The sequence below is a fragment of the Juglans microcarpa x Juglans regia genome, chromosome 6D (assembly GCF_004785595.1).
Source record: "Juglans microcarpa x Juglans regia isolate MS1-56 chromosome 6D, Jm3101_v1.0, whole genome shotgun sequence".
In the NCBI taxonomy this organism is placed as follows: Eukaryota; Viridiplantae; Streptophyta; class Magnoliopsida; order Fagales; family Juglandaceae; genus Juglans; species Juglans microcarpa x Juglans regia.
The window spans coordinates 35,854,162-35,882,033 of record NC_054604.1 but is presented as its reverse complement, the minus strand read 5'-3'; the positions used below and the strand labels follow the sequence as shown (position 1 = coordinate 35,882,033).

Genomic DNA, 27,872 nt, shown 5'->3' with positions numbered 1-27,872 from the left:
TATTCTCGTACGTACAAAGAAAAAACTCGCACACCTTAATTAAATACAATTCAAGATCAATTAGTTCTCTATCAGACCACGATAATTAATTACCCTAAGTCGATTTGAATAAGACAATTTAACCTATTTTCACATAACAGAGATTCCATCTCTTTAATTAAACATGCATCATGCATGAGTTGCAGCCGCCCAAATCTTGTACGTAATTAGATCTAGCCAATTATCTCAACGTACTGATGCAAATTAGGCCTCAAATCTATGCTAGCTTGCTACCTCTAGCATCGGCTAAATGTCAGGTACGTAGTTTATTAATGAGCCGAGGTTGTAGTAGGACACTACAAGAAAAAGCAGTTTTTGCTGTCAAAAGCTGAAGGGGCGATTAATTTTTGGCCGCAACAGACCATAATGCACTGTAGCCGCATTTTTGTAGTGGCGGCAGTGAAATTCGCCATAACACATACTTTTTGCGGCGACTTTTTCTCTTCACAAATAATATTACCATGTAAGATGCAAAAATAGCAAGTTATTTCTGACTGCGGCGACATGTTTATCACCGCATTAAGTTAGAAGCGTGCATATGTTGGCTATCTCCGTAGTGATAACTACGGAAACCCATTTTACAGAAACCCATTTTCGCCGATACCGATCTCTGTCCGAAAACCCAATTTTGCTGCAGCCATCGTGAGCTTCCACCACCACCGAAACAGAGCAAAACCCCCTCCATCAGTCCATCCCAGCCTTCACGTTGAACAAGGTCTGAGAAAACAACATCGATTCTTCTCTGTGACAGATCGACTTCCCTGCTGCACGCCGTCGCCTCCTTGCCTAGTCGGTAAGTCTCCTCCGTCTCTTTCACAATCAATTCACCGTCCGTCTCTCTCTCTCTCTCTCTCTCTCTAACTTTCACTCAGTCCCTCTCTCTCTATAGGCTGCCCAATCGTGTCCCACCGTCGCGCACGGCTTCTCCACTCGGTCCCTATTTCAGCAAGCTATCTCATCTCCTTTCAATCTGTGTGGTATTTCTGTCCTTCATTCCGTGACTATCTCTCTCTGTTTCGCATACATGTATTTAGCTAGTTTTATTTTTGGGCTCATTTGCAAGAGAAAGGTAAAGTCATTTGCATAAAAATATTCAGATGCTAGTTTAAATTGATTGTGAATTTGTTCCAAATTGCAGTGACAACTTTTGGAAACAACAATGAGAGAAATTTCTCTGCTATTTTGAAGTTTTAGCATATAAGTGTAAATTGATTGAAATTTTTCTATGTTGTTTGGCGAATGTTGTTTTGGGTGATATACTAGTTTAAATTGATTGTGAATCTGTTACATTAGTGTTTTATCTGGTACTTGACAACTTTTGGAAACAACAGGTCGAGAAATTTCTCTGCTATATTGTAGTTTTAGCATATAAGTGTAAATATATCTTTTCATTTTTTTTTTCCTGGACCCCAGTTCAAAGACTACAGAAAAATCTGAAGGTTATGAATCCTTCCATCTACTTACTATCAACAAAGTACATAATATAAGAGATAAGGGTCTTTAGACATGTATATTTTGCCTCAGCATTAATCTTTGCCACCTATACCAAAAAATTAGAGCTATGTTTCAACGATTTTGTATACTTTTTCTTCTGTAAAGTAAAGAAGAAACTGATCATCTATATAATATGATACATATAAATATATTGGGCGGCTATATATATATATATAATATCTCCATCGATCGGCAATGTGTACTGCTAATATTATTCATGTTCTGATAATTAAGATGTTTAATTGCTTATTATATTATTTTATGCATTTGAGCTTAATCAAGTAGATTCATGATTCATGATTTGAACATCTCGTTCGAGACTTCATTTTCTTAGACCATTACTACAGATAAAGACCGATAGCCATATGCGTACGCGCGGTCATAACCTTATGATGACAGCAACTGAAATTAATTGCATAATGATTATTAATAGTAATCAGCTAATAACGACAATAGGTGATGAAAGAGAGAGCTTACCTAATCTAAACAACAATGAGATAACATTAAGAGTTTTTACGTCTATAATAGTACTTATTTTAAAAGTTTAAATGATGGGAAGAGATAAATATTAATAATTTATATTATATATATCCATTTAGCCACAGTATATATATTAGATATATATGTGATGATTATATTTCTACAACAAAGAAAAAAGAAATTAAAAAGGTTTCCATAAATTAAATTAAATTTGAATGAAAACTAATATATATATATATATATATATATATATATATATATATATACCTCCATTTAGCCAGAGAAGAACAGGTTTTCCTTCTGGTTTCTCTGTAGCTTCAAAGAACCAGTAGAAGAGTGCTCTTCCATGAGTTTCATTGACAGTAACATATCCTGCATATTGCTTGAAGTTCACCAAAGGCTGGCCTGGAAGTCTATGCACTCTGTCTGCTTCTTGTTGGGCCAAGCTTTCATCACGGAGTATAAGCTGGCTCAGACCAGCTTGCTGAAGTTTTTGTACCTGAACTGATGAAAATTACAAGCAAATAGTTTAAGGAAGAAATTCAGAGAGAATGGAGAGAAAGCCATTAGGACCACCTCTTTCGGCCTTATCTTCTCTCTCTCTCAAAATTAACACGTAGAAACACACAACGAACGTACAGACTGTATGGTTTAAATAAGAAAGGATTGGAAGGCACATATATAAGAATCATATATATGATTATATATATATGGCTGTCAATATCTTTTATATAATATGAAAGATCCATTCCATTCCATAATAAATCATGATGACTTTATTCCATATAGCCGTGGAAGCATTTCGTTTTGGAAGTATGCTTTTGCCAGTAATATAGTTGGAATTTTAATTAACCGATATTTGAAATTGTTTCTTTGATTAAAAACAAAGGGACCATTTGACTTCTAGAACTTGAAAGTATAGTGCCTTTATGTAGAAGGGAGTGATCCTTTTTCCCTTCAATCCATGGCTAGCTTGAGATTTTTTGCTTCAATCAAAAGGACGAGATCTGCGGTCTGTCTAGTCAATATATATATATATATATATATATATAATGCTTAATTTGCATGGAAATCTTTCAAACACATGCACCAGCTTATTGAATGTTATGAATTAATAATGTATTGATCTGTAGATTATCTTTCAAACACATGCACCATCTTTCAAGTTTTAGCTTGCTTTTGATTGTGTAAAGAGTGTCAAAAAAGTAAAAATCACAGAAAAATTAAAGAACTTAACCCAACAAAATAGCTTTGTCCAATGTTTTTCTTTTGGGATTCATTCATCTCCATCAATAGTAATGAACTAGGTATTTTTTTGTTGAGAGTCCTTCAATTAATGGATTCCTATTAGGTGTCTTTATGGGTTTCCTCTGTAATTGTCTTGGTGAAAATCATGAACTCTGAATCAGAATACGCCATTGATAGTAACCAATGTTCTTGTTTTTTCACTAATGTGTATATATATATATATATATATATACACACACATTAGTATTGTGCTGCAGATGAAGAGGGAGATTGCCACCTTGAAGCTCCTCAAACATCCTACATGGTCAGATTACACGAGGTATACATGTGCATCCTTTTCTTATCTTCCCTTTCACCTTGAACTTCCTCAAACATTCTAGGTTTGTTATCTTCCTCTTAATCTGTCTTATTACTGTGATCATACCCTTTTTATTGCAATAAATGAAGGCCTTCTTGCAATCAAAAAAATTTAATAGCTTATCTAGAGATGGCTTTGTGTAGTGTATTGTTTTTTTGTTTTTTTTTGATAAGTAAGAGATAAACTTTATTGATGTGAATGAAATAGGCATGTGCCATGTACACAGGAAGTATACAATAGTTGTGTGGTGTATTGTTTGAGAACACATATAATGAATTTCCCGGTATGGTATGGGCTTATATAAATTTGCGTCTCTGTCTGATTGTTTTCTTGTTTGTATAATGTTATAATGTTTATTTTGAATAATAAATGAAAATAGGTAATGTAGCACAATTTTAACAATTGAATCTTTACATGTGGGCTGTCTTAATTTTTATTAGTGTAATATGCCGATGTTGATAATTTGGTGTGCAAGCTGATATGTTTTGAAGCTTTAGTAAAAAGAATTATGGCTCTCCAGTTAGTACTGGATGAATGGTCGATTTACATGATTTATTAACTTCATTCATACCACTTGAAGCTGTCATTAAATATTTCCACCAGATGGAAAACATTGGCCGTATGGAGGGTTCTGAGAAATAACTTTAGTAATTCATGTACATGATCTGCCTAGCTAGATCAGCTACAAGTCGCTTGTCTTTCTATTTTCTCTTTCACCTTTATCCTTCTTTTCATTGTCATCTCGTTGTCACTATGATCCAAGCTGATGCTCTACCACTCTTTAAACTCATAGCAATAAGTAGTGTTCAAACAGTAAATGTTTGGACTCATATATAGATTACCATTGTAGTGATAAGATAAAGTTTGTAAAAGAGAGAAAAAAAAGTACAAACAAACCTTAATAATGATTGGCCTAGCTGGCCCACCACAAGTGTCTTCCTTTAACCGCACACTATTGTAATGTTCTTCATCGTGATAAGATCTGAAAAACCAATTGCATATGATATTCCAGAACAAAAACATCAACCATCTATAATAGGAGGAAGCCTTTACTAAACAAAGAAGTGGATCGAAGTTGAGCTGATGATATATCTCGAAGCATCAAACTCCATACAAATAATTAGTCTTAAGGATTGTGGCACCACTAGAGAAAACTGGCTGCCATTCCTTGTAGCACTAAAAAGATGTATTTTTCTATGGATGGAAAAGAATTAGTTGATTCTGTATCACGTGAGTTGCTCACACTCTAATTAAAAGTTTGATTCTGTATGGTATGGGCTTGGAATATTTGCATCTCTGTCTAATTGTGCTACAAGTCTATTCTAAAATGGACATTGGGTGGCTTCCACCCATTGATGGATCATCTATTCTAGTATATTTTCTTCTTTCTTTTATTTTTTTCTGGGCCATAATCCAACAATTTCTGTCTAAAAGATGCGTTGATCTCTTGTCATGACTGAATACTTGGGGAGATGTGGTAATTGGAAGCACAGGACCATGCTTCCATCATTATTCTAAATGCAAGCTTCAAGTACTTACTGGTGCACTTCAACTTGCACTGTTTTTTGGAAAACAATAACATTCAAATTCGAGGCTGGCATATTACTTCCAACCTCTTGAGATGATTGATGAACAACACGAGTTGTGATGTGGTGATACCCACTTTCATTCGTCTATATATACTAATTTAACACTTACCATCACAGTTCTACACTATCAACTTTTTACGTGTTTTATAAAATTGAATAAATAGAGTTTGAATGCTACATAAACAAAAAATATCGGGTTCAACTCGAAGCCAATGGGTAAATATGTTTTTTTTTTTTTTAGTTTATATACAAAGGTGGCATGCTGACACCAGATAGAATAGCTATTATTTTGCAGGTTAATTTCAATAGAATTTTTGGGAAGAGAACAAGAGAATCATCAAAAAACACAGAATTGTTCAAATCAAAATTATCAAATCCAAGAATGTCAAAAATCAGCCCACAAGTCAGGCCATTATAATAACTGCAAATTGATAAAAGAATTTTTTTTTTCTTTTTTTTTTTTTTTTTTTTCCAAAAGTAGCAAAATTCTAATAATCATGCCAAAATTAAATAGTAAGGGAAGAAGTAATTAGCGCAAAAATCTGGCTCGGGACAACGTAGCTTCATCTGACTCGGATCCTTCTGTATCAAATGCATAGACTTTAATTCTCTTTTATTATGAAAAGATATCGGAATCTATGAAAAGGTATGGAAAAAATAGTATACGAAATTTATGGGAGCCTGGGTCAGTGAATAACATATATAGTGAAATATAAAAATGATCCAGCATATTTGTCCAAATGTAATTTAATATTTTGTAGTATTAAATTATAGGAATTAAACACTAGAGAATCTAACATAGTGATATGTATTTTTTTATATATATCTAATTTAATGCTCAACGTTGTATCCAAATGGTATAACGTTTGAAGGGCCTGGTTTCAATATAATTAAGTTTTTTACATAGTAAAGAAGGGGTTGTTAATTGTTAGTTTTTGAGAAAATAGTTGATGTACCATGTCAATGGAGGGTCCTACTGTCAGACTTATCAATAGTGAAAGATCTCTTCTTGATGGGAAGTTAAGTAAAACCCGGGATAACCAAATATCTAGAAGCTAAAATTGGAGGGAAATTAGCCAAACTTTTAAAACACTATATCAGATGCAAGTCACTTCATGACTTTCAGTCTACTACACGAAAGCAGTACACAGAAAGTTCAGAGTTGTTTACTTTAGAGAAATCTGCTTAGACAAGTTTGACAAAGGCACAGATGAATGTGGAGGCCATTGGAGACGTTCTTCCCTTTCAAACTCACCTTTAATCACTAAGAGATCCCGTTATGTATATTCCTACCATCTCTTAATGGGTAAAAAATAAAAATCTCCACTACTTATTATGACTTTCAGTCCACTACACGATACAAATATTTATTCTCTTTTACCGGCATAGTATTTCCTTCTTCAACCTTTAAAGGAATTAATATGGGAGATGGCGTATAATTATATCCAAATGCAGAGCCTAAGAGAATTGACAGAATGTTAGTTTTTTTTTATTTTTTTGTGGGTTTGGAGGGGGTGTGGAGGAGGTTATTTATAGGCTGATGTTCATGATACACAGAACCAAACATTTTCTCAAAAGTTTGCTAAGGTTTGAAACTTCTAAGGCTTCATATGATGTGGGTACAACAGCTCCAGCTTCTCTTAGTGCTTGATTTTTGACTTGAGCAGACTCCATGTCAGCACCACTTTTAGCTCCCTGATTAGACAATACCAAGATATATAATTATTCACAATTGCGACGCCTTTTGTAATATATTGCTACAAAAAACAGCATTATAAACAGAACAGTAAAAGGCAATTGAGGTGGTTACTTGCAGCATGTCCAAACTTTACTTTAGATTTGATAAGTCGTGCATAGGTTCCACTAACCCAAGCAACCATTGGTTTGGATACTTTGCCCTGCTTCAGGGCTTTCCACTAGCAAATACTCATCTCGCCCACCAAGTTCCCCAAGTATATCATTTATTTGAACTTGAGGATTTAAAAAAAAAAAAAAATTCTTCTGCAACGTAACCCCCAAAAATCTGCAGGTATGTATTAAGAACATCTATTTTAGGTCCATGGTAGAAATTGGGACTTGCATCTGGCATTGTGTTTTAAACTGTAGAAATATTGCAATTTTCATGATGATCACCCTATTTAAACTATATTTTCACATGACAGTTCCAATTTTCATTAGTTGCATACAGAATCGATTTCCAATCAATTGGAAGTTTGATTTGTCATGAGAGGAACAAGAAGAGGACTTGGTGGACATGCCCGAATGACAGAAACTCGCATACGCGCAAGTGAAGGGAGCACATGGAGTGGTCCAACACCTCAGTCGCAACCTAGTAGGTGGACACGAAGGGTTGAGCAAAGTTCATCATCAGATGACTCAACACAACCCCCAGAGATGGTTTTGGGTACTGAGTTTCCTGAAATTAGCAATGCTCCAAATACAAGTCTTGAGAACAATGGTAATAAATATTGTTTTGGTGGAAATTACAAAGAATTTATTATTAATTGCTCTCACATTTTTTTACAATATTTATTGTTTTATGAGCTGGTTGGACTTCCTGTAGAATGTTGGTATGCATGCTTCTTTATTATTGTTAGTTCTATTCAATATTTATTGTTACGAGGTGGTTGGACAATTTGTGTCTGTTTTGTTTTAAAGCTGAGAACATTCTGCATGAAAATTAATTGTTTGTTTAGTCAGAAATAGCTATTAAAAAGAATTTGTCTCATACGTTCAATATGCTTGTTGATGCTATATTTTTCAAGTAGCTTTTTTGTTTTTACCATAATGGTGATCAAAGTGCACATTAATAAGATAAACCAAACCAACAACCAATTAGTTGGGTTTTGTTAACTATCAAACAAATTTAAAGGTTAAATGAGTCATGAAAAAAAGACTAAATCCAGTGATAATAATGTGAATATACATTTAACTAATTCAGAATAGATAAAATGGTCATGTATGCTTGAGGTGTGTGGTTCTGGACCCAATAGTTGGTCTAGTGATTATTATTTGTTAGTCATTGATGTCAACATGTGTGGCGCCCACGACTCCCATATAAGGAGACACGAGAATCGAGACACCGAGATGATGACAACAAGGTCACACATCCCAACGTTAGTGCCAAGTGTGTGTGCATGCAACGGTGTACAAAAACAACGCAGCGGATAATTAATACAACTAAGTACCAGAATTGTTAATACAATTTAAACAACCAGTTAAAAGGTTTAAAAATTATACAGTCATCCATAATAAATGTTTACAAATCCCAACCAAAATACGAGTGATCCAATCACTCCTCGGGCGGAGCCGACTCCTTAGGCTCACCTTCATCCTCCTCTGCATCAAAATCTACGTTACCACAAAATGGTACTGCAGGTAAGTATAACCCAAATAACTACGAGATAAAAATACATTAATGCTACTAACATGCATGCATATGATGAGATATGTATTAAACCCAAAAATACTATTTTTCCCGAAAATAGATATTTTCCAACACACGCAAAAATCTCATTTTAGCGCAAAAACAATACTCTGTCATTTTCCCAGAAAATAACCCAATATTCCATTAACCAATGCACCATGATCTCCCCTAGAGATCATCCGCACGTCCTGGCTTCGTAGCGATGCTCAGTTTCGCGCCCAGCGCGTTCGTGGCCAAGCACCCACTACGCAAAGAGCGATGCCCAGTTCCGCGCGCAGTGCGTACGTGGCCAAGCATCCTCTAGCCCCCACCAGCAAAAGGGTCACGGAGTCGGCACGAGACCATCTCGTCCGATCCCATCATCGCCCAGCGACAATCCAAGGGACGTCACTCAGTATATTCCGCTCCCGAGTGACCAGAGAAGCTCCATCGAGATAATACCCCATCTCGGCTTGGGGTCGTGATACACACGCACCCAAAATCCTTTAACACATGAACATGATGCATGTACACGAAAACCCAGTTTCCTTTACAAACATGATCATGCGTGCAATATGCTATGTACATGAACACCAAAACCAACAACCAACAATTCACAATACCAATCAATCACACAACTCCGTCCATAGTCCATCCAACCCCCGAACTCCTCGGACTCAGTCCGGCATGTCCAACCAACCAGTTCACAATAACATGAGTTAGTGCAAAAATATATTTAAATCATAATAGTTCTTTGGAAAAATACTTACAGCGCTATAATATGATTTTCGAAGGATCACGGAGGTGCAAGAAGTGGTGACTCAGCAACATAACAGTGTAAAATACACTGTGGCCGTAGGTCTCAAATACCCACTTTTGAATGGGGACAAACTAAGACCCAAAATTGATAGAGTAGGGCCTAGAGAGGTCGGTGAAGCCAATGGTAGTGGTGGTTTGCCGTGGGTGGCGGCGCAAAGGGCGGTTTTAAGGCCAAAAAGTCGAAATCGGAGATGAGTTTGGTTGTGCTTCACCGGTGACGGATCGGAGCTGGGGTTGGGTCCATTGGGTTGCCAAGAGGTCGGGGATGAAGTGGTGAAGAGATGGTGGCTGGAGGTGGCGCGACGGCGGCGCGCGAAGGAAGAGAAGGCCGCGTGGAGGAGAACGCCGGCAATGGAGGAGCTGAGATTTAAGGGGAAGGATCGCCAGCCGGTGGGGAGTTGAACGGAGGGGGCGGTGTCGTTCACCGGCAGCTCACGGCGGCGAGCTGGGCGGAAGGCAAAACCGGATGAAGAGAGAGAGAGAGAGAGAGTGAGTCGCGCGGAATGGGGGGAAACTGGGAAAAAGAAAAGAAAGAAAAGAAAAAGGAGAAAACGAAAAAATGAAGGGAAAGAAATGAGGTCCAATCCTCACATCTTGGGTCACAGAAAATGATCCAATGAAAATAATTTTAAAACAGCAAATCAATTAAATTAAATTAAACGTAATGATACAATGAAAATAAAATAATTAAATCCCACAATCAATTAATTTAAAAGGAGAACAATTTAAATGTACAACAGTAAATAAATATTAAGAAAGCATAAAAATTTAATTTTTACAATTTAAAGATCATAAAATAACCCATTTAAAATATCCGATAATTATAAAATAAGAGAATAAAATTTTGAATTATTAAAAATAATCCTTCAGTGAAAATACACTAAAATACGGGATGTTACAACATGTCAATGGCAGGAAAACTACCAATGCGGAGGTGTCGTGGACCAGCTGGGTGCACTGAGTTTATGAAGCTTCGTAAGCATGGTCTCATTCCTTTGAAGATTAATGATGGTGAGAGGGCACCATCATGTGAGAATGCGGTGTTCTTTACAACAAGGGTAACATGGATTATCAAGCATCATGCAACTATGGTTCAAAATACTTGGGATGTTGTAGATACACAAGAAAAGGAGGAGCTAATCAATCGTGTCCGGGTATTGAGCTGCTTTCATTAAACTGGAAAAATAGACTAAATTCCAGTCATATTTTAAAAGATGTTATGTCTATGGACTGATGTCTTTTGGTTTGATGTTGCAGGCTGATTTCATTCTTGATTGGAGCAAAAGGAATCATCGCGAGATGGTCGAGAAGAACCTTGGGAAGAAGTTCAATGACTTTCACTACCAGCTTCATAAAATATACTTGGGTTGTGCAACACACGATGAGGCATTAGTAAAATCAACCTCGTTGGTGGAACCAGATGTATGGAAAATATTATGTGGGAGATGGGGCAGCGACGAATTCAAGGTAACAAGTGACGTATAGAAGTTTGAAAATATAAGACACCTTTAGATTTGATGCAATTTATTGGAAAGATATATGAGCTAAGTATTGTTAACATTGCCATTATGAATATTGCAGAAAATATCCAATCAAAATAAGGCTAATAGGAAAAGGCAGAGTGTGAACCACACACCAGGCAGAAAATCATTTATGAGGTTAATACAAGAGATGGTAAGATTATTGTGATTTTCAAGATCTAAACTCATTGGTCAGTGCTAGTGTGTAAACAAAAGAACGTCTTTAATATTCATGTGTGTAATTGAAGGGTCCAAGCTCATCAAACTTGGTAAACTTCTATAAAGAAACTAGATGGTCAAAGAAGAAAGGGGCATTTGTCACGCCCATGACAGAAACACTCTATGTGCGTGCTCTCTAACTTACCAATTTTTTACTATGTTGTTCCATTCATATATAACTAAATAAAGAGTTTAATTATTTCCCCTAATTATAAATGATATAAACTTCTATTTTCTTCTCAGAATACGATGATTGAGAAGTTACATGAGATGGAGCCTGAGAAGCGCACAGATGAAGCTGCAAATATTATATTTAGAGATGTGCTAGGACATAGATCTGGTTATGCAAGAGGACTTGGTGGTTCAGTTATACCCGAGCCTAGACCATCATCTATGTCGGCACAAGTTGAGCACCTAGCCCAAGAAAATGATAAACATAAAAATGAGGCAATGATGTACAAGACCGAATTGGATGACTTGAAAAGGGAAGTACGACAATTACTGATTTGGCAACAATCATATGACCAGAGGATGAACCTACCTGACAGTGATTTTGAAAGTGTCTAATAGAGACTCTCTAGGAAATATTTAGCTAGAAGGGCTTCTAAACTGGGGTCTTTTTTGATATTTTGCTAACATTTGCTGGTAGACACATATTTTGTTTATTAGTTGTCTACAAAATGGTGCAGGATTTTGACATATATCTACACTTGCTGGATGTTGCTTGGGGGAATTATAAAAAGTCATAGGCTACAATATTTTGGTGGGATAACAAGAGTTAAAGGTTATCAGAAAACTTTGTAAGTATGCTTTAAAACCTCTTCCAACTACATGTCTTGTCTGCAATGGTTAAGAGAGTTGCTCATTGTATTCTATAAGATTAGTTATGATGCTGGTGATATTAAAATCCTGCAACTTGAGAGATGTATACTAGGTACAAAGAAATGTTTGGTAATTTTTTTCTGTAATAGACGATAGGTAGAGATTTATGTTGAATATGCATAATATAAGAGATTTAATCCTAAGTTGTCATTTGAATAACTTGGCTAGTATTGGAATTTAGCAAGTTTTGCATTATATTGGGAGATTTTTTTAATCAAGTCTAACATTGTTTATTCACAAGAACAGGTCATTGGGTCACTCTTTGAGAGTATTTATCTAAACTTCAAAAATAAGACTGTCTATTAAATGAGATTTATGGTGGGTCAACCAAAATTTATTTTAATTGAACTGAGGTTTGGCTCGTCGATATTGGGAATTTTTAAACAATGTTGGTGTTTTCTTCTATATATCATATGGTAATTAGTCCTTGCGTGCAAACATAATTATAAAGCTTAAGAAAAGTAATTGGGTAGCACTATTTCCATATTTGGTGGTGTGGAAGAAACACAAATGGCATGAAGATTTAGTTTCCTGGAATTTTGTGATTAGGTGGTAATTTCCACCATTCATTCCCCTGTTTTTTGACAGCCTATATACTTGCATATCATATGGCCTCAAATGTAGTGGTTGAAAATGTAGTGCATATGATATACTTGCATATACTTGGACAGGTTATTCATTTTGTGCTTAGGTATGTGCTTGAAAATGTAGTTTTCATATTATAGGGCTGAAAATAATTGTTTGAAGCATGTGTATTTTGCAGGTAGACATAAGCTGTCAAATGTTGATATCAGCCATTAGGAATTTTTTGATGCACCAATGAGCCTGCTGGATGCTAATATGGATTCACTTCTAAATAGACTTGAAGTACTGCTATATGATATTTTCCTAGCTCTTATTATATATAATATTGCTCCAAGCTTGGAATTTATTTTTGGCAAATTCAGTTGTCACATGGCCTTTCTTCTCATCATCATCAACCCTAGCTAGGTAGCTATAAGGCGCTCATGATCAACATAGAGGATTTACTGATCTATTGGCTTCAATTAAATTAGATGCATCTACTAGTATCTAATTTCCTGATGAGCATATTAATGTTTTTGAAATGATCATCTGGTTGCTCCGATATTTTTTATGATTGATCATTAATTCATGAAATATATTGGCCGCTAGAAAGGCAAAATAATCAATATTTTAAACATTTAAGTTATGCTTGGTGGAGAATCAATATGCCAAGATGACGGGAATTGCGATAGATCAGGACAAAAACAATTAATTGCATATATCAATTGATTTGCAAACATACCTGGGTTCAAAACATGAGCTTTCAAATATCTTAACGTTGTTGCGCTGCATTCCAAGAAACCCATAAATTTGCTCAACTATTGTTTGAAGCCAGCGTTCGCAAAACCCATAGATCTAATTCTGTGAGTGGATTTCTTCATTTATTCACCGCATATCCAACCCAACAGCTGTAAATTTTAGAAAGCGGTAGTTTTGGCATTTCCTGCGCCATACATCCTCACCACATGTAGATTAGAAGAAATTGCGGCGTCTAGGAATTCACCGAATCTTTGAAATTGCGGCATCTACAAATTAATTCACCGCAAATGGGAACAAAACTTCTTACCGCCAGACCCAAAATCGCCGTATGAAGAGTCTAAGTTTACGGCCTCTAGGAATTCACCGCAAATGGGAACAAAGCTTCTTACCGCCAGACCCATATATCGCTGAATATTTGGATTTTACAGCACTGCAAAATCACCGTAAATGACCCAAATTTGCGACGTCTCTTCACTGTAATTGCCCTTCAGACCAAATTGCCTAGGCGATTTTGCTGCGAGAAATGTCCACTGAGTTAGCTGCAACAATTGCGGGGGCCCATGATTTCTCACCGAAATTCCTCTAAGTAGACGCTTTATTTTCGACCGATTAGCGAAGAGTGAAAATCGCAGTTTGTGAATTGTTTCTGCGAGAAAGCATGGGAAATGTGGCGATCTCACTCCCCGTAAGAAGGCAAAATTCCTGTAGTGCGAGGATGGCTATCAACATGACCAAATGGTCTTTTTTATTTTTTTTCATTGATTTTTTTCATATCCTTAAAATAATATCAATAATAGAATGTTTTTAACAATATAACCATAAAATAATAAGTTATTCACATTCAGTCTCTAATAGTATTTTTGAGCTTATAATATTATATCTGGTTGTTACAAAAGATAACTACACACTCTTTAAAATTATGCAACATATATATAATAAACAATAATCCCGCAAAACATATACAGAAATAAATAATTGAGAGTATAAATACACACAAATTAAGCAGAAAATAAAACAAGAAACTACTTATTTATATGTATGAAAGGTGCATGGCTGCATGTTGGATCAGTGAATCGAGGTATTTGATTTTCCGAGCTCAATATATACACAATTGAGCTCAGTATTTTCTGAGCTCAAACAATGTTTCGTCGATTATTACAATTGCGTTGTCCTGAGCTCAATATATACACAATATTTTTCTTTCAAGCTTGCAAGAATTTGTTTGCAGATTTGTCAATATCAGATAGCCTGTAACCTGAGCCAAATCCAATGCCAACTAATTATTCCAAAATCTATATTCAAACTAATTAACACCTCTTTAATTACGTACCCATTGCAGGTAGGCCTGCAACCCGAGCCCAAAGTACCGGGTCTGTGCCTGACCCGACCCGACAATTCACATCCAAGGTGACGATCCGACCCGACCCGTCCAAAATAAAAAACGGGTCGACCCATATGACCCGACTAATAGACTTTAAAAAAAAAAAAAACTGGAAATACTCCCTCTTTCTTCTTCATCGGTAGAAGGATTGAAGCTAGGGTTTGATATTCCCGAGAGAAATAACTAAAAAGAGCCCAATTAAATGACAGTCGTTGAAGTTAATAGTGTTTGGCTGGAGGGAAAACGTGGGCTTCATAGAAACTCTTCAACACTGTCATCTCTTTCTTACTCCCAAGTTCATCCTCCAAAACCACGAATTTTGATGGCTTGCTTGAACCAAGAACAACGAAGTGCGTGAGTGTTGAGAGTTGGCAAATCTGAGGTTCCAACTCAAAACCTTAAACCAATCCTAGTTTCGAATCCCCATCCAAAACCAGACTCTCTCAACCAATCAGAATCTCCTCTTGGCCAAAACCCCCGCCGATCTTCTCAAATTCACCAACATGTCCAACCTCTTGCAGTACCATGCTCTGCTCGAGAGAAGCCCAAAAACCTTGCCCACATCCTTGGCCACCAACAGATTGTTGAGCTCGACTTGGGTGAGATTCATTAGGGACTTGAGGGCATTAGAGTAGTTGGAGAAGGTGTAGTTATTGCTGGAGATGCAGATGTATGTAAGGTACAGAAATGACTTTTGGCATTTGAGGGCGGTTGAGGAAATAGATAAAGTCGAACCGTCAGTTTCGACCGATGTTAGGTTGTAATAAACATGATATTGGGTTTCATTCGATGAAATCGACTTTAGTCGGGTGGGCCCATATCGGGCCTTTCGGATTGATCGGGGTGAGGCCTTTTTTGCACAGCCCTAATTGCAGAGGTTCGGTATGAGACACAACATTTAATTGTCAGTAAAAAAAAATTTGGCATTAATTGTAAAGAAATTAATGACATAACTCATCTCATAAAATCGGTTCTATAAGAAAGAATTGCTCATTCCTTATAAATATGCACAAGATTTTGTCCATAGGCAATATGAGATTATTTTTCAACACCCTCCCTCACGTGTAGGTCAGTGTTTTTCTTGGTCCTTGTCACTTGGTAAGTAGTGTGGGCTCCCATTTGTCATGTGACAGGCTCTGATACCATGAAGAAATTCATGGACCTAACTCATTTTATAAAATCGATTTTACAAGAGATGACTGTTCATTCCATATAAACATATCCAAGACTTTATTCACACACAATATGAAATTATTTCTCAGCAAATTGTTGTCGTCGAATGGGGGTTTTATGATTTTTCAGTAGTTTTGGTTCTGTCGGCAATTGGATTTGTTCTTCAAAAGCTGCAATTGGATTGGCCTGGCTTTTAAACTACTATTACAATTGCAACCGCTTGAAGAGCCATTTAACATTCATTATGATTCGGACTATGAATTAGCTGTACAAAAATCATTAAATTTTCAGAAATATCTTAAAACTATATATAATATATATCCTTGTTGTAGGCAGCTTTTCAAATCTTCAAGCTGTTGCACAGGCAAAAGCATAGATGGGGGTAATTGAGTTGTACAGGCAATTTGGTCCAACACATTCAGGCCATATCATCAATTCTCTGTAACAATAAATGGCAGAGTCATCAATTCTAGTAACCAAGGTTTCCTATCTAATATTGTTACTATAACAGTAAAATAAAATACATAATGCTTGAATAAATTTTTTTTAAAAAAAAGCCATAACTGTTAATGTTGCACTCATTTATGCTCTATTGATGCTGTTGAAATTGAATAATTGAAAACAAGTATTCTCATCACACACATCAATTCAGTTAGGAAAGATGAAATATTTCAGGGTGTAGTACTACTTAATCCAAGGACCAAGGTTTAGTTCGTATCAAACCATTTCATTCTAGTGTAATGGCTGTGGCATCACATGTTTTATTAAGTTGGGCATCCACGAGTTTTAAGGTTTCTTTTTTGTTTGCTTTCTCAGTTTTCTTTTCCTTTTCGTTTGCTTGTTTATTTATTTATTTTTTGTGGGCTTTTGCATGTAGTTTTAATTCTGCCTTTATAAGTTTTCAAGTATATATTTATAGCTCATTGGTTTCAAGCCGCCTTTAGTTCTTATGAATGCTTTGTTTAGTGCCAAAATGAAATTTTGGAGATTGGTTAAAATATGCTGCATATAGTTTGAAGCATATAGTGTAATGCCCACTCTAAGGTGTAACTGCTCCATTATTAAGCTTAGAAGATCGTACCAAGCATATAATGTAATGCCAACTTTAAGCAAAGCTCTAAGATGGTATGAAGTATGCCAACTTGTAGATTATTTAGACTCCATATTTCCTCTATTTTTTATTATAGTACCTACAAATATGTAGAAATCATATTAATTTTTGCCTCTCGTTTTGCATTAATAGCTAGATAAGGTCATAATTTTTTTCCTCTGTTTTTCAGGTAGCTAGAAACCATATCAATTTTTGCCTCTGATTTTGGTTGAGTTTTTATTAAAACATTGAATAAATTCATAGGCCTAACTCATCTAAAAAAACTGGTTCTACAAGAGATGATTGCTCATTCTTTATAAACATGTCAAAGACCTTGTCCACATGTAATTTGAGATTATTCCTCAACATCCTGCCTCTCGTACAGATCAGTATTTTTTTCTGGTCATTTTCACGTGGCAAGTAGTGTGGGTCCTCACTCGTCTTGTGGTAGGCTCTAATGCCATGAAGAAATTCAGGGGCCTAACTCATCTTATAAAATCAGTTCTACAAAAGATGATTGCTCATTCTTTATAAATATGTCCAAGATTTTGTCCACAGGTAATGTGAAATTATTCCTCAACAAACATGAGATACTTACCATTTCGATTTTTAGAAAATTTTTAATTGAGTTTGATTGAGTTGCATGATCCCAACTTTTTTTTGCTTTGAATGATGGATTCACAAACCATGGAGAGGAAGAGTATTCTGCTGTATGAACCATTCTGAAAAAGTATTGTGAATTTAATGGAGTTATATGTTTGAAAAATGCATTCTAAGGAATTTATTGATCTGCACGTGGAGTTATGTCTGCTCTTTAGATTTTCTTACTCATGCTTGTTTTCATTAGTGGGGATTTGACTTATATGTCGCAGTTAAGTAAGTTAGATGCTGATGGTGTAGGTCAGACTTGCATCATGTGGACAAAAATACCAACTAAACAGCACATCGAGTGCCCAAACTAAAGCCTAGGTTTTTCCTGAAACATGGATTATATGAATCTGCTGACTTGAGTGTTTCTTGCAATTAATAGAAACAAGTGAATTTATAATTTACATTTCCTTGCATGTTAGTGAATGGCTAAGTTTACATTCCCTTGTGTGTTAGTGAATGACTAAGTTTGATTGAGTTTTTATCAAAACAAGTGGTACTTGTCAAAATTTAGACTTTCACAAACATTTTAATTGAGCCTCTTTCAAACGTTCTTCTTCCATAGCAATAACTAAATTTAATTCCAACTCATTGTCAGACGATGAAGACTCAAATACCTGAAAGACGGGATCTATAAGAACAATATAGAAAGAAGAATTGTGTAAAGAAATGAAAATGAAGATGTCTGTGAAACTTTATGAACAAATAATGTTATTTATAGTTGAAGTTTTGAGAAAATCAAAGGTATATTATCATAATATACTGAAAAGAGAAATTCTACTCTAAGGCTGGTTAACTCTCCAACACTACACACCAATGATGTGGCAAACCGGATTTATTTTCAAAACGGTCCAGATCTTCAATTACATGATCTCTCCTTTCACTCTCCCCCTCCCCTCTGCGAATCCATCTCCCCCCGTGACCTGCCGAATCCTTCTCCCCCCCCTCGCCTCTGCGAATCTCCCCCTTCCCCCCTCCCCTCTAGGAATCCCTCTCCCCCCGTCCCCTACCGAAAGGTTCTTCTCCCCTGTCGAAAGGTTCTCTCCCCCACGAAAATCCCTCCCGTGCCGCCCTAAGAGGACCCAAAAACACCCCTCGAAGCATGCCCTAAGAGGACCCAAAAATCCCCCATGAAAATCCCTCCCGCGCCGCGAGATTCCTTTCCCCCGTGACGTTCGTCTAATCCATTAAGATTTGAGAGGTATCCTCACCAACCGAACCCTAGATCTTTTTGTGATTTCTGTGTTGGGTATAATTGAGAAATTCTACTCTACTTGTGATTTTTGTGATTTTTGTGTTGTGGATCTGTAGGTATAATAGATTTTATGATTTCTGAGCTTGGTGTTTTTATGCTTGTTGGGGGGATTATTTATGCTACATGATCGATTTTAAGCAATTCATATTACATAATAGAAAGAGTTCCTGGATTCACCTCTCATCTTCACCTTTTTATCTAGAGAAATTCCAGGATTCTTTTCAATCCTTACACTGGAGATAGAAGCTTTAGAGAAGAGCTTCACAACAGCTTACCAAGTTTGCCATTTTTTTGGTCGATTAGAGGTGGACGTACTGCAACATAGTGGGAGGGCGCGAATCCGAATGGAGGAGAAGTAATATTTCGAATGGAGGAAACATGGAGAATGAGGAAAACGTGAGGAGGAGTATCTGTCTAACGATGCGTTTTGAAAAAAGAAATAAACAAAGCCATCTCAGCTGGTGTGTGGTGTTGGAAACTCAGGTGGCTTTAGAGTAGAATTACTCTACTGAAAAATATCTTGAGAATATTCTTTCACAATTATAAAAAATGGATATTCTTATAATACGTTGAAGAATATCTTGATAATATTCTGTGAGAATATTTTCATTATAAAATCTCTTCTTTTTTATTTTTTGAATTAATTTATATTTTGGTTTATCTTATAAATTTTGATTAATATAAAATAGAACATAATTACATGACATTGTATATGGGGAGATATTACAAATATCAAAAGATATGAGGGCATCATTGATAGTTAGAGAAAATATATGAAATGAATAAAAATATTAAAAACTATAACATTTAAATAATATAAAAAAATAGATAAGTTGACGTGTAGAATATTATAAAAATCAATTTGTAAAATAGAAAAAATGAGTTTAATAATATATTATAAATGATAGAATGAAGAAGCCATTGAGAATGCTCTATTTTTTACTTCTATGATCTGTAAAACAATCTTGACTCCAACTTTCCGTCTTTGTGATTTCACATCATCAAACTTAAGCTGCGTTTAGTTGCAAGATTCAGATGAGCTCGACTGAGTTCAGTCTAATTTTAAACTCAGTCTAGCATCCAAATGCTCAACTCTTAAATTACTAAACTCAAATCAACTCACAACCTCCTTATACATGAGACCCACAATTGTTTTCAACTTAACACATTTTTATACGTGGGACTCACAACCTTTTTCAAACTTCCTATAAAAGTACTAAACTCATATTAACATCCAAACATACTTTAAATTAGTTTATATGAGTCACACATAATTCTCTTCACTACTCAACTACTATTCATAAAGAACTGAGTTCAGCTGAGCTCAGCTCAACATCCAAACGCAGCCTTAACCTTTCCACTACTCGGGCCTCCTGCATGCAGACTTTCCTCCACTCTAGCTACTCTCCGCCCTATCATGTCTATAGTAGTAATGATCATGTCATTTCATTAAAATAAATCTTAATATTATAAAGCTTCTCTCAATTTCATGTAGAGATGTAAAAAAAAATTATAAAATAGTTATAAAATTATTATTTTCCTTATGCCTATTGTATTGCTCACTTTATTATTTTTTTATGTTAAGCTTATTAGATTGAAACTGGATACATCCATGCATGCTTGATGCATATGGAATTGATCATCTTAAAAAGAAGTTTTTTATATTGTTTGCAAACAAATATACCATGTTTGAAAGTGCGAACTTAGACATGATTACCAAATAATAAATAACTTTTTAATAGTAGAACTTGTAATCACTTAAGCTCTACAACTAAAAGTCCTAAAGCTAAAATCTATATTAACCACTGCTATTTCAAGCATGCACTTATTAGAATTGGACCCAATTCAGTGCCCATTTTTTTTAAACATTGACATATATATAATGACATGCATGTAGTTATCAAACACTGTCTCGGCCAAGACATTCTACATACGTGGATATTCCTGATTAGGATGAAAGCATATAGATTGTAAAGAACTTGTCCCACCATCGGCCGTGATTGTTAACCTGCAAATTGTCATGTAGGCGGTGTGCCTGGGACACTTCCGATACCTAAGTCAGCAATAAGTGGGGGATAATAACACAAAAATGCTCAATCAGTTGATTCGAGTGTTACATGTATATATAGACGTGGAGAATATTGGATGAGTACCATAAATCATCTTAAATGGACTCCACAAAACTTACTCTACCATCTCAATTCACTACTATTTATAAAAAATTTAATTCAACTCAACTCAGTTCAACATCCAAACGCAACTTTAGCTAGGGTCGAGAGAGATGGAGATTGAAGCCAAGAACATGGTTAGATGCACAAGCATCTTTTTCATGATCATAAATTGTTAATTTTTATAAATTAAAAAAAAAAAAAAAAAAAAAAAAAAAAAAACTGTTAATTTTTCTTCAATCACATGCAGCTAGTGTGAGTAATTGGGATTGGGTGCTGAGAATCAGAGTTTTTAAGGTTGCACTTGCAAGTAATTAAGCTGGGCTAGTCAGCCAAGCCTGGAGGTTGGTTTGGCGTTACTCTATTTCATAGGCCCAGTCCCAAATACAAGAATTTTCATTGCGAGGACGAGACCGAACGCCCATTCGTCTTTCCCCGCCCAAAGCTTAAGCCCGCATCGAGCCGTGTCATAAACTTTTCAAGAGAACAATCAATTTTTATACAGGTTATTGTGTGGTGTTTGAGATGATAATAGTAAAGTCATAATAATATATTTGCAACCCGAATCGATCACTTTATTCAACTTGAGTTTGAACAGCTACTAAAACTGTCATGTCAACAAAATATATATAAGAAGAAAGAGACCAAGAAATTTTTCGTATTTTCTATGGTCTCCCGGCCCCGACCTTGTATATTTAGATCATGCATGTGTCGAGCAATCTGCTTATAAACTTATTAATTTATTCTACAGCTAGGGCCGTTTTCTTTTTCTTTATTATCACGTAAACGTAATCCTATCAACTATTCCTTAATGTGATCGATAGCTAGACACCGTTGCAGATGTCGTCCATGCAACTTATAAGGGCACAGGATCCACCATTAAAGATGCTACAAAATCTTTGAGCACAATTCCACCATGTGTGTAGCCATCTTTGTCCTTGTACACGACATCACTGACACGTGTAAGGTTGAGAACTCGCATGAGAATTGGCATGGGGACTTCGGTTGGGTAGAGGCACTCTTTGTTTATATCCTTCCATGCATCTGTCACTTGTTTCCTCAATTCATGGACTGCTTCTTCCTCTGTAACACCATGCTGTGACATGTAGCATTCAACAGCCGAAGCAATGTGCCCTCTCTTTTGCTCAAACTGCAAGCATTATTGTTGAAGAATCGTCTATATATGTTAGTATAATTAATTAATAGGACGATTTTATAAATTATTATTATAAAGAACAAAAAGAAGAGAAATAATTAAACCTCGTGTGACACGATGTCATCCATGAGTCGGCTAACCACTTCAGAAGCTGTGACAATTTTAGGGCCACTGGACAACCATTTGAAGGAATCCTTTGTGACAATTTCTCCCATTCCGACTAAGGATGTGGTTGCCAACATTGCGTAGCCAGAGGTAACAAGAGCAAGGGGCATGTATTCGTCCATTGTTGGTATGTATTTCTGGTGGAACCATTTGGCTTCATGGTGGTATCCTCTAACTTGATTCTTCATCTGAGACAATGTACGTACGTAGATACAAGCAATTCACAATCAAAACAAATACTAATGTTTTTGAAACATATTATACAGTCAAACATAATATTTCCTGTTATATATATATATATATATATATATATTTATATATATATATATGTTTGTTTGTTTTTTTGCTTAATTTCTCTGAATATAAAAACTATAATGCTTACTGCCTCTATTGCATACTGGACACGATACCAATTTTCTTCACCTAGGTTTTGCTCCATTTCAGTGTAAATGTCTAGGAGTGCTTGGTAACTCATTTTCATGTACTCCGGGAGTTTATCTGCGGCACTCATATCCCACCTGTAAAATCGGTAGTTTCTCCAATTAATCAGAAAAAAATAAAGAATAAATGCAAATATGATCAGGATGTATCTTTAATCTCAACCTCTCGATTGCTTCAGTAAAGAGGTCAAGTTCTTCAATTGTACCATACACATCATAGATATCATCAAAAACAGAGGTCATGGAGATCACTTTGGTTAGCATCCTCCTAGCAAAGCAATACTGGGGCTCAAAGTACACTCCCAATATCCAAAAATAGCACTCAACCACCCTGTCTCTGATAAAGGGTAGCTTCCTTGGAAAGTCCAAGTCTTTCCACCAGCTGTAAAACATAATTTAAAATAATCATTATATCAATTACCTACAATTATCATATCATCATGTACAAGCTGCTAGCTTGCTCACAGTACTTGCAAGCACTCTGAGATGGAGCTTAATAACTGACCTGGCAATGTCAGAAAGTTCTTTCTGGTGCACTTTTTGCAATAGGTTGAAATCTAACTTTGCAAACTTAAGAAGAACTTTATCATGTGAAGCGTCTGCTTGGTATACAGAAAAGTAATGCCTTGCCTCTAGCCTTTGTAGTCCTTTCCGGATAGGCTGTTTCAAGGCATGGGTTACTTGTGCTGCTAGAGGCCCGCTTAATTGGGATGCAACAGACTCAAGATGTGTGGTAGTGAAGACAAAAGCCTCATCCAATATATCTTCTCCTTTTACCCGGAGATGTGTGGCTTCATACAAGCTTAAAATTCCTTTCACATCATTGCAAAGCGATCCCTTAAAATTCTCTTTGCTGTCCTTGAACTTGTTGAACATATCTGCCTCACAATATTCCAATGACATCAAATGAGTCACCCCATCAAAGGAGATTAATACACATGATATGTGTTAAAATAGTACTGTCAGGCACTTTTTAATGCCATAACCGTGAAACGGGTTCTGCGTTTTACTTTTAAAACCATTAATTAGTTGATTATGTTTCCCTTGAAAAAGAATTCTGCAAACCTATAGAGAGGAATTGAAGCAAGCTAGTATTTTTTACCGCACGAAACGGAATAGCCGTCTTGTCTAAGTAGTCGAAACATCAGGGCAACTGTGTAGAGGTCATCATTATTTTCAGGGTCATCACTTTCATGAGTCTTCTGCAGTTGTTGCAGAATTGCTTGAATCTCATTATCGAAATGGTAAGACACGCCTAAGCGCTGAATTGCATCAACCAAGTTCAGTTTTTGTGAAGGCTTCTCAACCGTAGCGGTGAGCATCGTCCTCACATTTTCCTTCAATTCCTCAATTTGTTGCCTCATTATCACATCAGTTTCCTGTAAGAGCAAAAAGTATATATGCACTGTGACTCGTGAATGGAATAATATCATACTTTCAAGATTATATATTACCCCTTGAAAAGTAAGGGCTTAATTATAAGCTAGCTAGCGTTAGTTACACCGAGAAATGCAAAAGTAGTGTTTGATTAACGAGACTTCAAACAGATGATGATGTAGTAATTAATATAAACACGATACATATCAATCTTTAATTACCAGGAATTCAGAAGCATATGAGAGGAAATGGTCACCCCAAATGCTGGGTTGAAAATTTGCCGAGCGACGGTTAATTTCTGGCATGACATGATTCTGTGCTGTTGGAGCAGCTACTGCTGAAACTTGAAGAGACATTTTAGAAGTTAATTGGCAGCGTACGTAGTATTGGAGATGGGGTTGCTAAATGGCACTTAACTCTAGTGCTAATTTCAGTTCCAGTATGAGATAAACAGATTGCGGGTTCAGGTATTTATAGATCAAATATTAGTGCTGTACCGCACGTTTTAGTAAATTATACTTGAAATCCATAATAAAATTTATATTGATAATTATACGCAAACGCGCGGTTTGAATAAAAATACCCCACGGCTATTTTCCAGGGTATTAGGTACGCAATGGCACTGGGAAAAGTCTTTTTTATTCTTTAGTGACCGAGCAATACTTCCCCCTAGCTGCACTAACAATCTTGATCAATTCTAGTATGACACGTAAAATTAAAATCTTGACTCCAACTCTCTTTCTCTGTGTTTAATTTCACGTTATTATAAAAAAAAACTGTTTATTTAGATTAAGTTATTTTCAGTAAAGTAATTATTTTCAATTAAAATGAGTCTATTTTTATTACAAATAGTTATTTTCATCGCAAAAAAATAAAATACCCTTTTTCTTGTAGTGCGTCATCAAACTTAACCTTAATTTCCACTACTCGTGCCTCCTGCATGCGGACGTTACAAAGGCGCATTAGTTTGTAAAACTCATGCTCAAATTGTTAATCTACGACCCTGTCCTGCATGGCTGCCTGCCTGCAGATAACATATATTATTCATAGATACGGTGTTGGAAAAATCTAGTAAGGATCAATATTTGGAGTCAATTGCACATGTTTTGGCCTGAGTACGTACTTATGTCGGGGCGGAGAAAACTAGCATATGTGTTCGTAATTATGTTTTGAACATGATGTATTTGGGAGGTTAATGTATGGTTTTTATTTTTAGTGTTTGTTATTTTGTTTATTTTACTTACCGTTTATGATAATATAAAACATGACACTATCTTTAAAGTTATATTTATATAAATTTAACATAAAAGAAATTACTATCAAATTATGAAATTAATTACATAAAATTAATTTATGAATATTTAAATATTTTAACTCATCGTAAATAATAATATATAATATATACACTTTTTTTATATTTTCAAAATGCTAAAAAATTAATGAAAAAAATATTTATTGCTTTAATGAAAAAATATATACACAAATTGATGATGATAAACAATTTTATATAATTTCCAACCAAATTAGTCTTTCGAATGAATAAATATGATGATCGAACTGGTTCGAATGATTTTTTTTTTTTTGTTCGAACGGTCCAACAACCTTGCTGCCACATTTTCCCACCAAATCTCTTCTGTTCGAACAAATAAATGTAAGTTTGAATGGTTATGAACTTTTTCCAAAAAAAAAATAAATTATTTTCTCACCAAGATTATTATTCAAACAGATTATATATTGTTCAAACAGATATTAATTGTGGCGCCCCCAATCCCCCTTATAACAAAAATACGGGAATCGAGACGCCGGGATAATGACAACACGGTCACGCATCCCAACGAAGTGCCAAGTGTGTGTACATGCAATAGTGTACAATAAAAACGCAGCGGATAATTAAGTCTACTAAGTACTAAAATTTAAAATACAATCTAAATATCAGAAGAGGTTTAAAAGCATTTATACAGTCATCCCAAAATAAAGTTTAACACATGTCCCAAATACAAATGAGTAAAATAAAATAACAAAGCCAGTGATCCCAGATCACTCCTCGGGCGGAGCCGTCTCCTCAGGCTCGCCCTCCTCCTCATCATCTGCATCAAAATCTGCGTTACCACATAATGGTACCGCAGGTAAGTATAACCCAAATAATCCTCAAGAAATAAAATGCATTTAATGCAACCAACATGCATGCATATGATGAAATATGCATTTTCCTCAAAACATCATTTTTCCCAAAAATAATTATTTCAACACACGCCAAAATCCCATTTTGGCCCAAAATATCCGTAAAACATTTTCCCAGAAAATGATTTACCCAGAAAACCAACTCGCACTATTTTCCCAGAAAATAGTGCATTAATTCCATATCCACCATGCATTAATTTCCATATGTACCATGGCCTCCCCTATGGACCATCCGCACGTCCTGACTTCATAGCGGTGCTCAGTTCCGCACCCGGCGCATACATGGCCAAGCACCCACACTACGCAACGAGCGATGCCCAGTTCCCCGCCCAGCGCGTACGTAGCCAGACATCCTCTAGTCCCCGCCAGCAGAAGGACCACGGAGTCGGCACGAGACCATCACGTCCGATCCCATTGTCGCCCGGCGACAACCCAGGGGACGTTACTCAGTATATTCCGCTCCCGAGTAACCAGAGGAGCTCCACCGAGTTAATGTCCCATCTCGACTTGGGGTCGTGATACACACGCACCCAAAAATAACATCACATAAAATCACAGCCTTTCAAATCACACATGAGCATGAATGCAATGCACGAAAACCCAGTTTTCTTTACAAACATGATCATGCATGAAACAATGGTATGAACATGCACCAACACTGATCCAACATCTATCCAGAACCAATCCCAACAAATCCAATCAAAACAACTCATCAACAACCAAACCAAATAAACCAAACCAACTAAACAACTCCAATCACAAATCCATCCGACCCCCGAACTCCTCGGACTCAGTCCGGCATGCCAAATAAATACAGTGAAATGAGTTAGTGCAAAAATACATTTAAATTACGAAAGTTCTTTGGAGAAATACTTACAGCGCTATAAAGCAATTTTCAAAGGATCACGAAGATGCAAGAAGTGGAAAAACAGCTACAGAACAGTGTAAAATACACTGTGGCCGTGGGTCACAGATACCCACTTTTCAACAGAGACAAAAGAAGACCCAAAAATGATAGGGTAGGGCCTAGGGAGGTCGGTGAAGCTAGTGGTGGTGAAGGTTGGCCGTGGGTGGCGGCGCAATGGGCGGTAGAAGACTAAAATATCCAAATCGGAAAAGTGGATGGTGGAGCTTCACCAATGGCGGATCGGAGGTGGAGTTGGGTCCAATGGGTTGCCAAGAGGTCGAGGATGAAGTGGTGTGAAGATGGTGGCCAATGGTGGTGCGACGACGGCGCAGCGGCGGAAAGAATGCCTCGGCTTCAGTGGGCTCGTGGTGGCTAACGACAGCGCGAATGGAGTTGAGATCGGAGGGGTAGCGTCGCCGGTGGTTGGGGAAGCTAGGGAGCCGGGTGGTGTCGACCACCGCCGGCACACGGCGGCGGGCTGGGCGGACGAAGAATGATGCACAGGAGAGAGGGGGCTGGGTCGCACGAGAGAGGAAGGAAGAAGAAGAAAGAAA

The 27,872-nt window shown here is 36.4% G+C and overlaps 2 protein-coding genes and 3 long non-coding RNA genes across 9 annotated transcripts; 2 read left to right on the top strand and 3 right to left on the bottom strand.

The window, feature by feature from the left end:
- Positions 1 to 328: 328 nt before the first annotated feature.
- On the top strand, positions 329 to 12,836 carry LOC121234976. Its single transcript, XR_005934482.1, has 3 exons — positions 329 to 832; positions 929 to 1,016; positions 12,818 to 12,836. It is a non-coding gene; the product is annotated as an uncharacterized LOC121234976 (long non-coding RNA).
- Positions 5,514 to 13,678, bottom strand: LOC121234977. Its single transcript, XR_005934483.1, has 2 exons — positions 13,361 to 13,678; positions 5,514 to 5,790 (listed from the first exon to the last, which is right to left on the bottom strand). It is a non-coding gene; the product is annotated as an uncharacterized LOC121234977 (long non-coding RNA).
- LOC121234974 lies at positions 7,432 to 11,739 on the top strand. 5 transcript variants are annotated; one of them, XM_041131143.1, is made up of 6 exons: positions 7,432 to 7,666; positions 10,349 to 10,587; positions 10,691 to 10,900; positions 11,015 to 11,107; positions 11,202 to 11,297; positions 11,416 to 11,739. In XM_041131143.1, exons 1-6 carry the CDS (start codon positions 7,432 to 7,434, stop codon positions 11,737 to 11,739), a joined length of 1,197 nt encoding a protein of 398 aa, XP_040987077.1. The 5 variants fall into 5 exon arrangements, with proteins under 5 accessions (XP_040987077.1, XP_040987078.1, XP_040987079.1 ...); XM_041131147.1 differs by lacking the exon at positions 7,432 to 7,666 and adding an exon at positions 8,175 to 8,241 and having other exon boundaries at positions 10,336 to 10,587; XM_041131144.1 differs by lacking the exon at positions 11,015 to 11,107.
- Positions 13,679 to 21,778: 8,100 nt separating the features above from the next.
- On the bottom strand, positions 21,779 to 24,601 carry LOC121234975 ((-)-germacrene D synthase-like). Its single transcript, XM_041131149.1, has 7 exons — positions 24,452 to 24,601; positions 23,956 to 24,232; positions 23,359 to 23,731; positions 23,017 to 23,235; positions 22,796 to 22,931; positions 22,353 to 22,601; positions 21,779 to 22,242 (listed from the first exon to the last, which is right to left on the bottom strand). Exons 1-7 carry the CDS (start codon positions 24,584 to 24,586, stop codon positions 21,949 to 21,951), a joined length of 1,683 nt encoding a protein of 560 aa, XP_040987083.1. The 5' UTR covers positions 24,587 to 24,601; the 3' UTR covers positions 21,779 to 21,948.
- A 1,568-nt stretch (positions 24,602 to 26,169) lies between these two features.
- On the bottom strand, positions 26,170 to 27,318 carry LOC121236005. Its single transcript, XR_005934637.1, has 2 exons — positions 27,289 to 27,318; positions 26,170 to 26,329 (listed from the first exon to the last, which is right to left on the bottom strand). It is a non-coding gene; the product is annotated as an uncharacterized LOC121236005 (long non-coding RNA).
- Between the last annotated feature and the right edge of the window lie 554 nt (positions 27,319 to 27,872).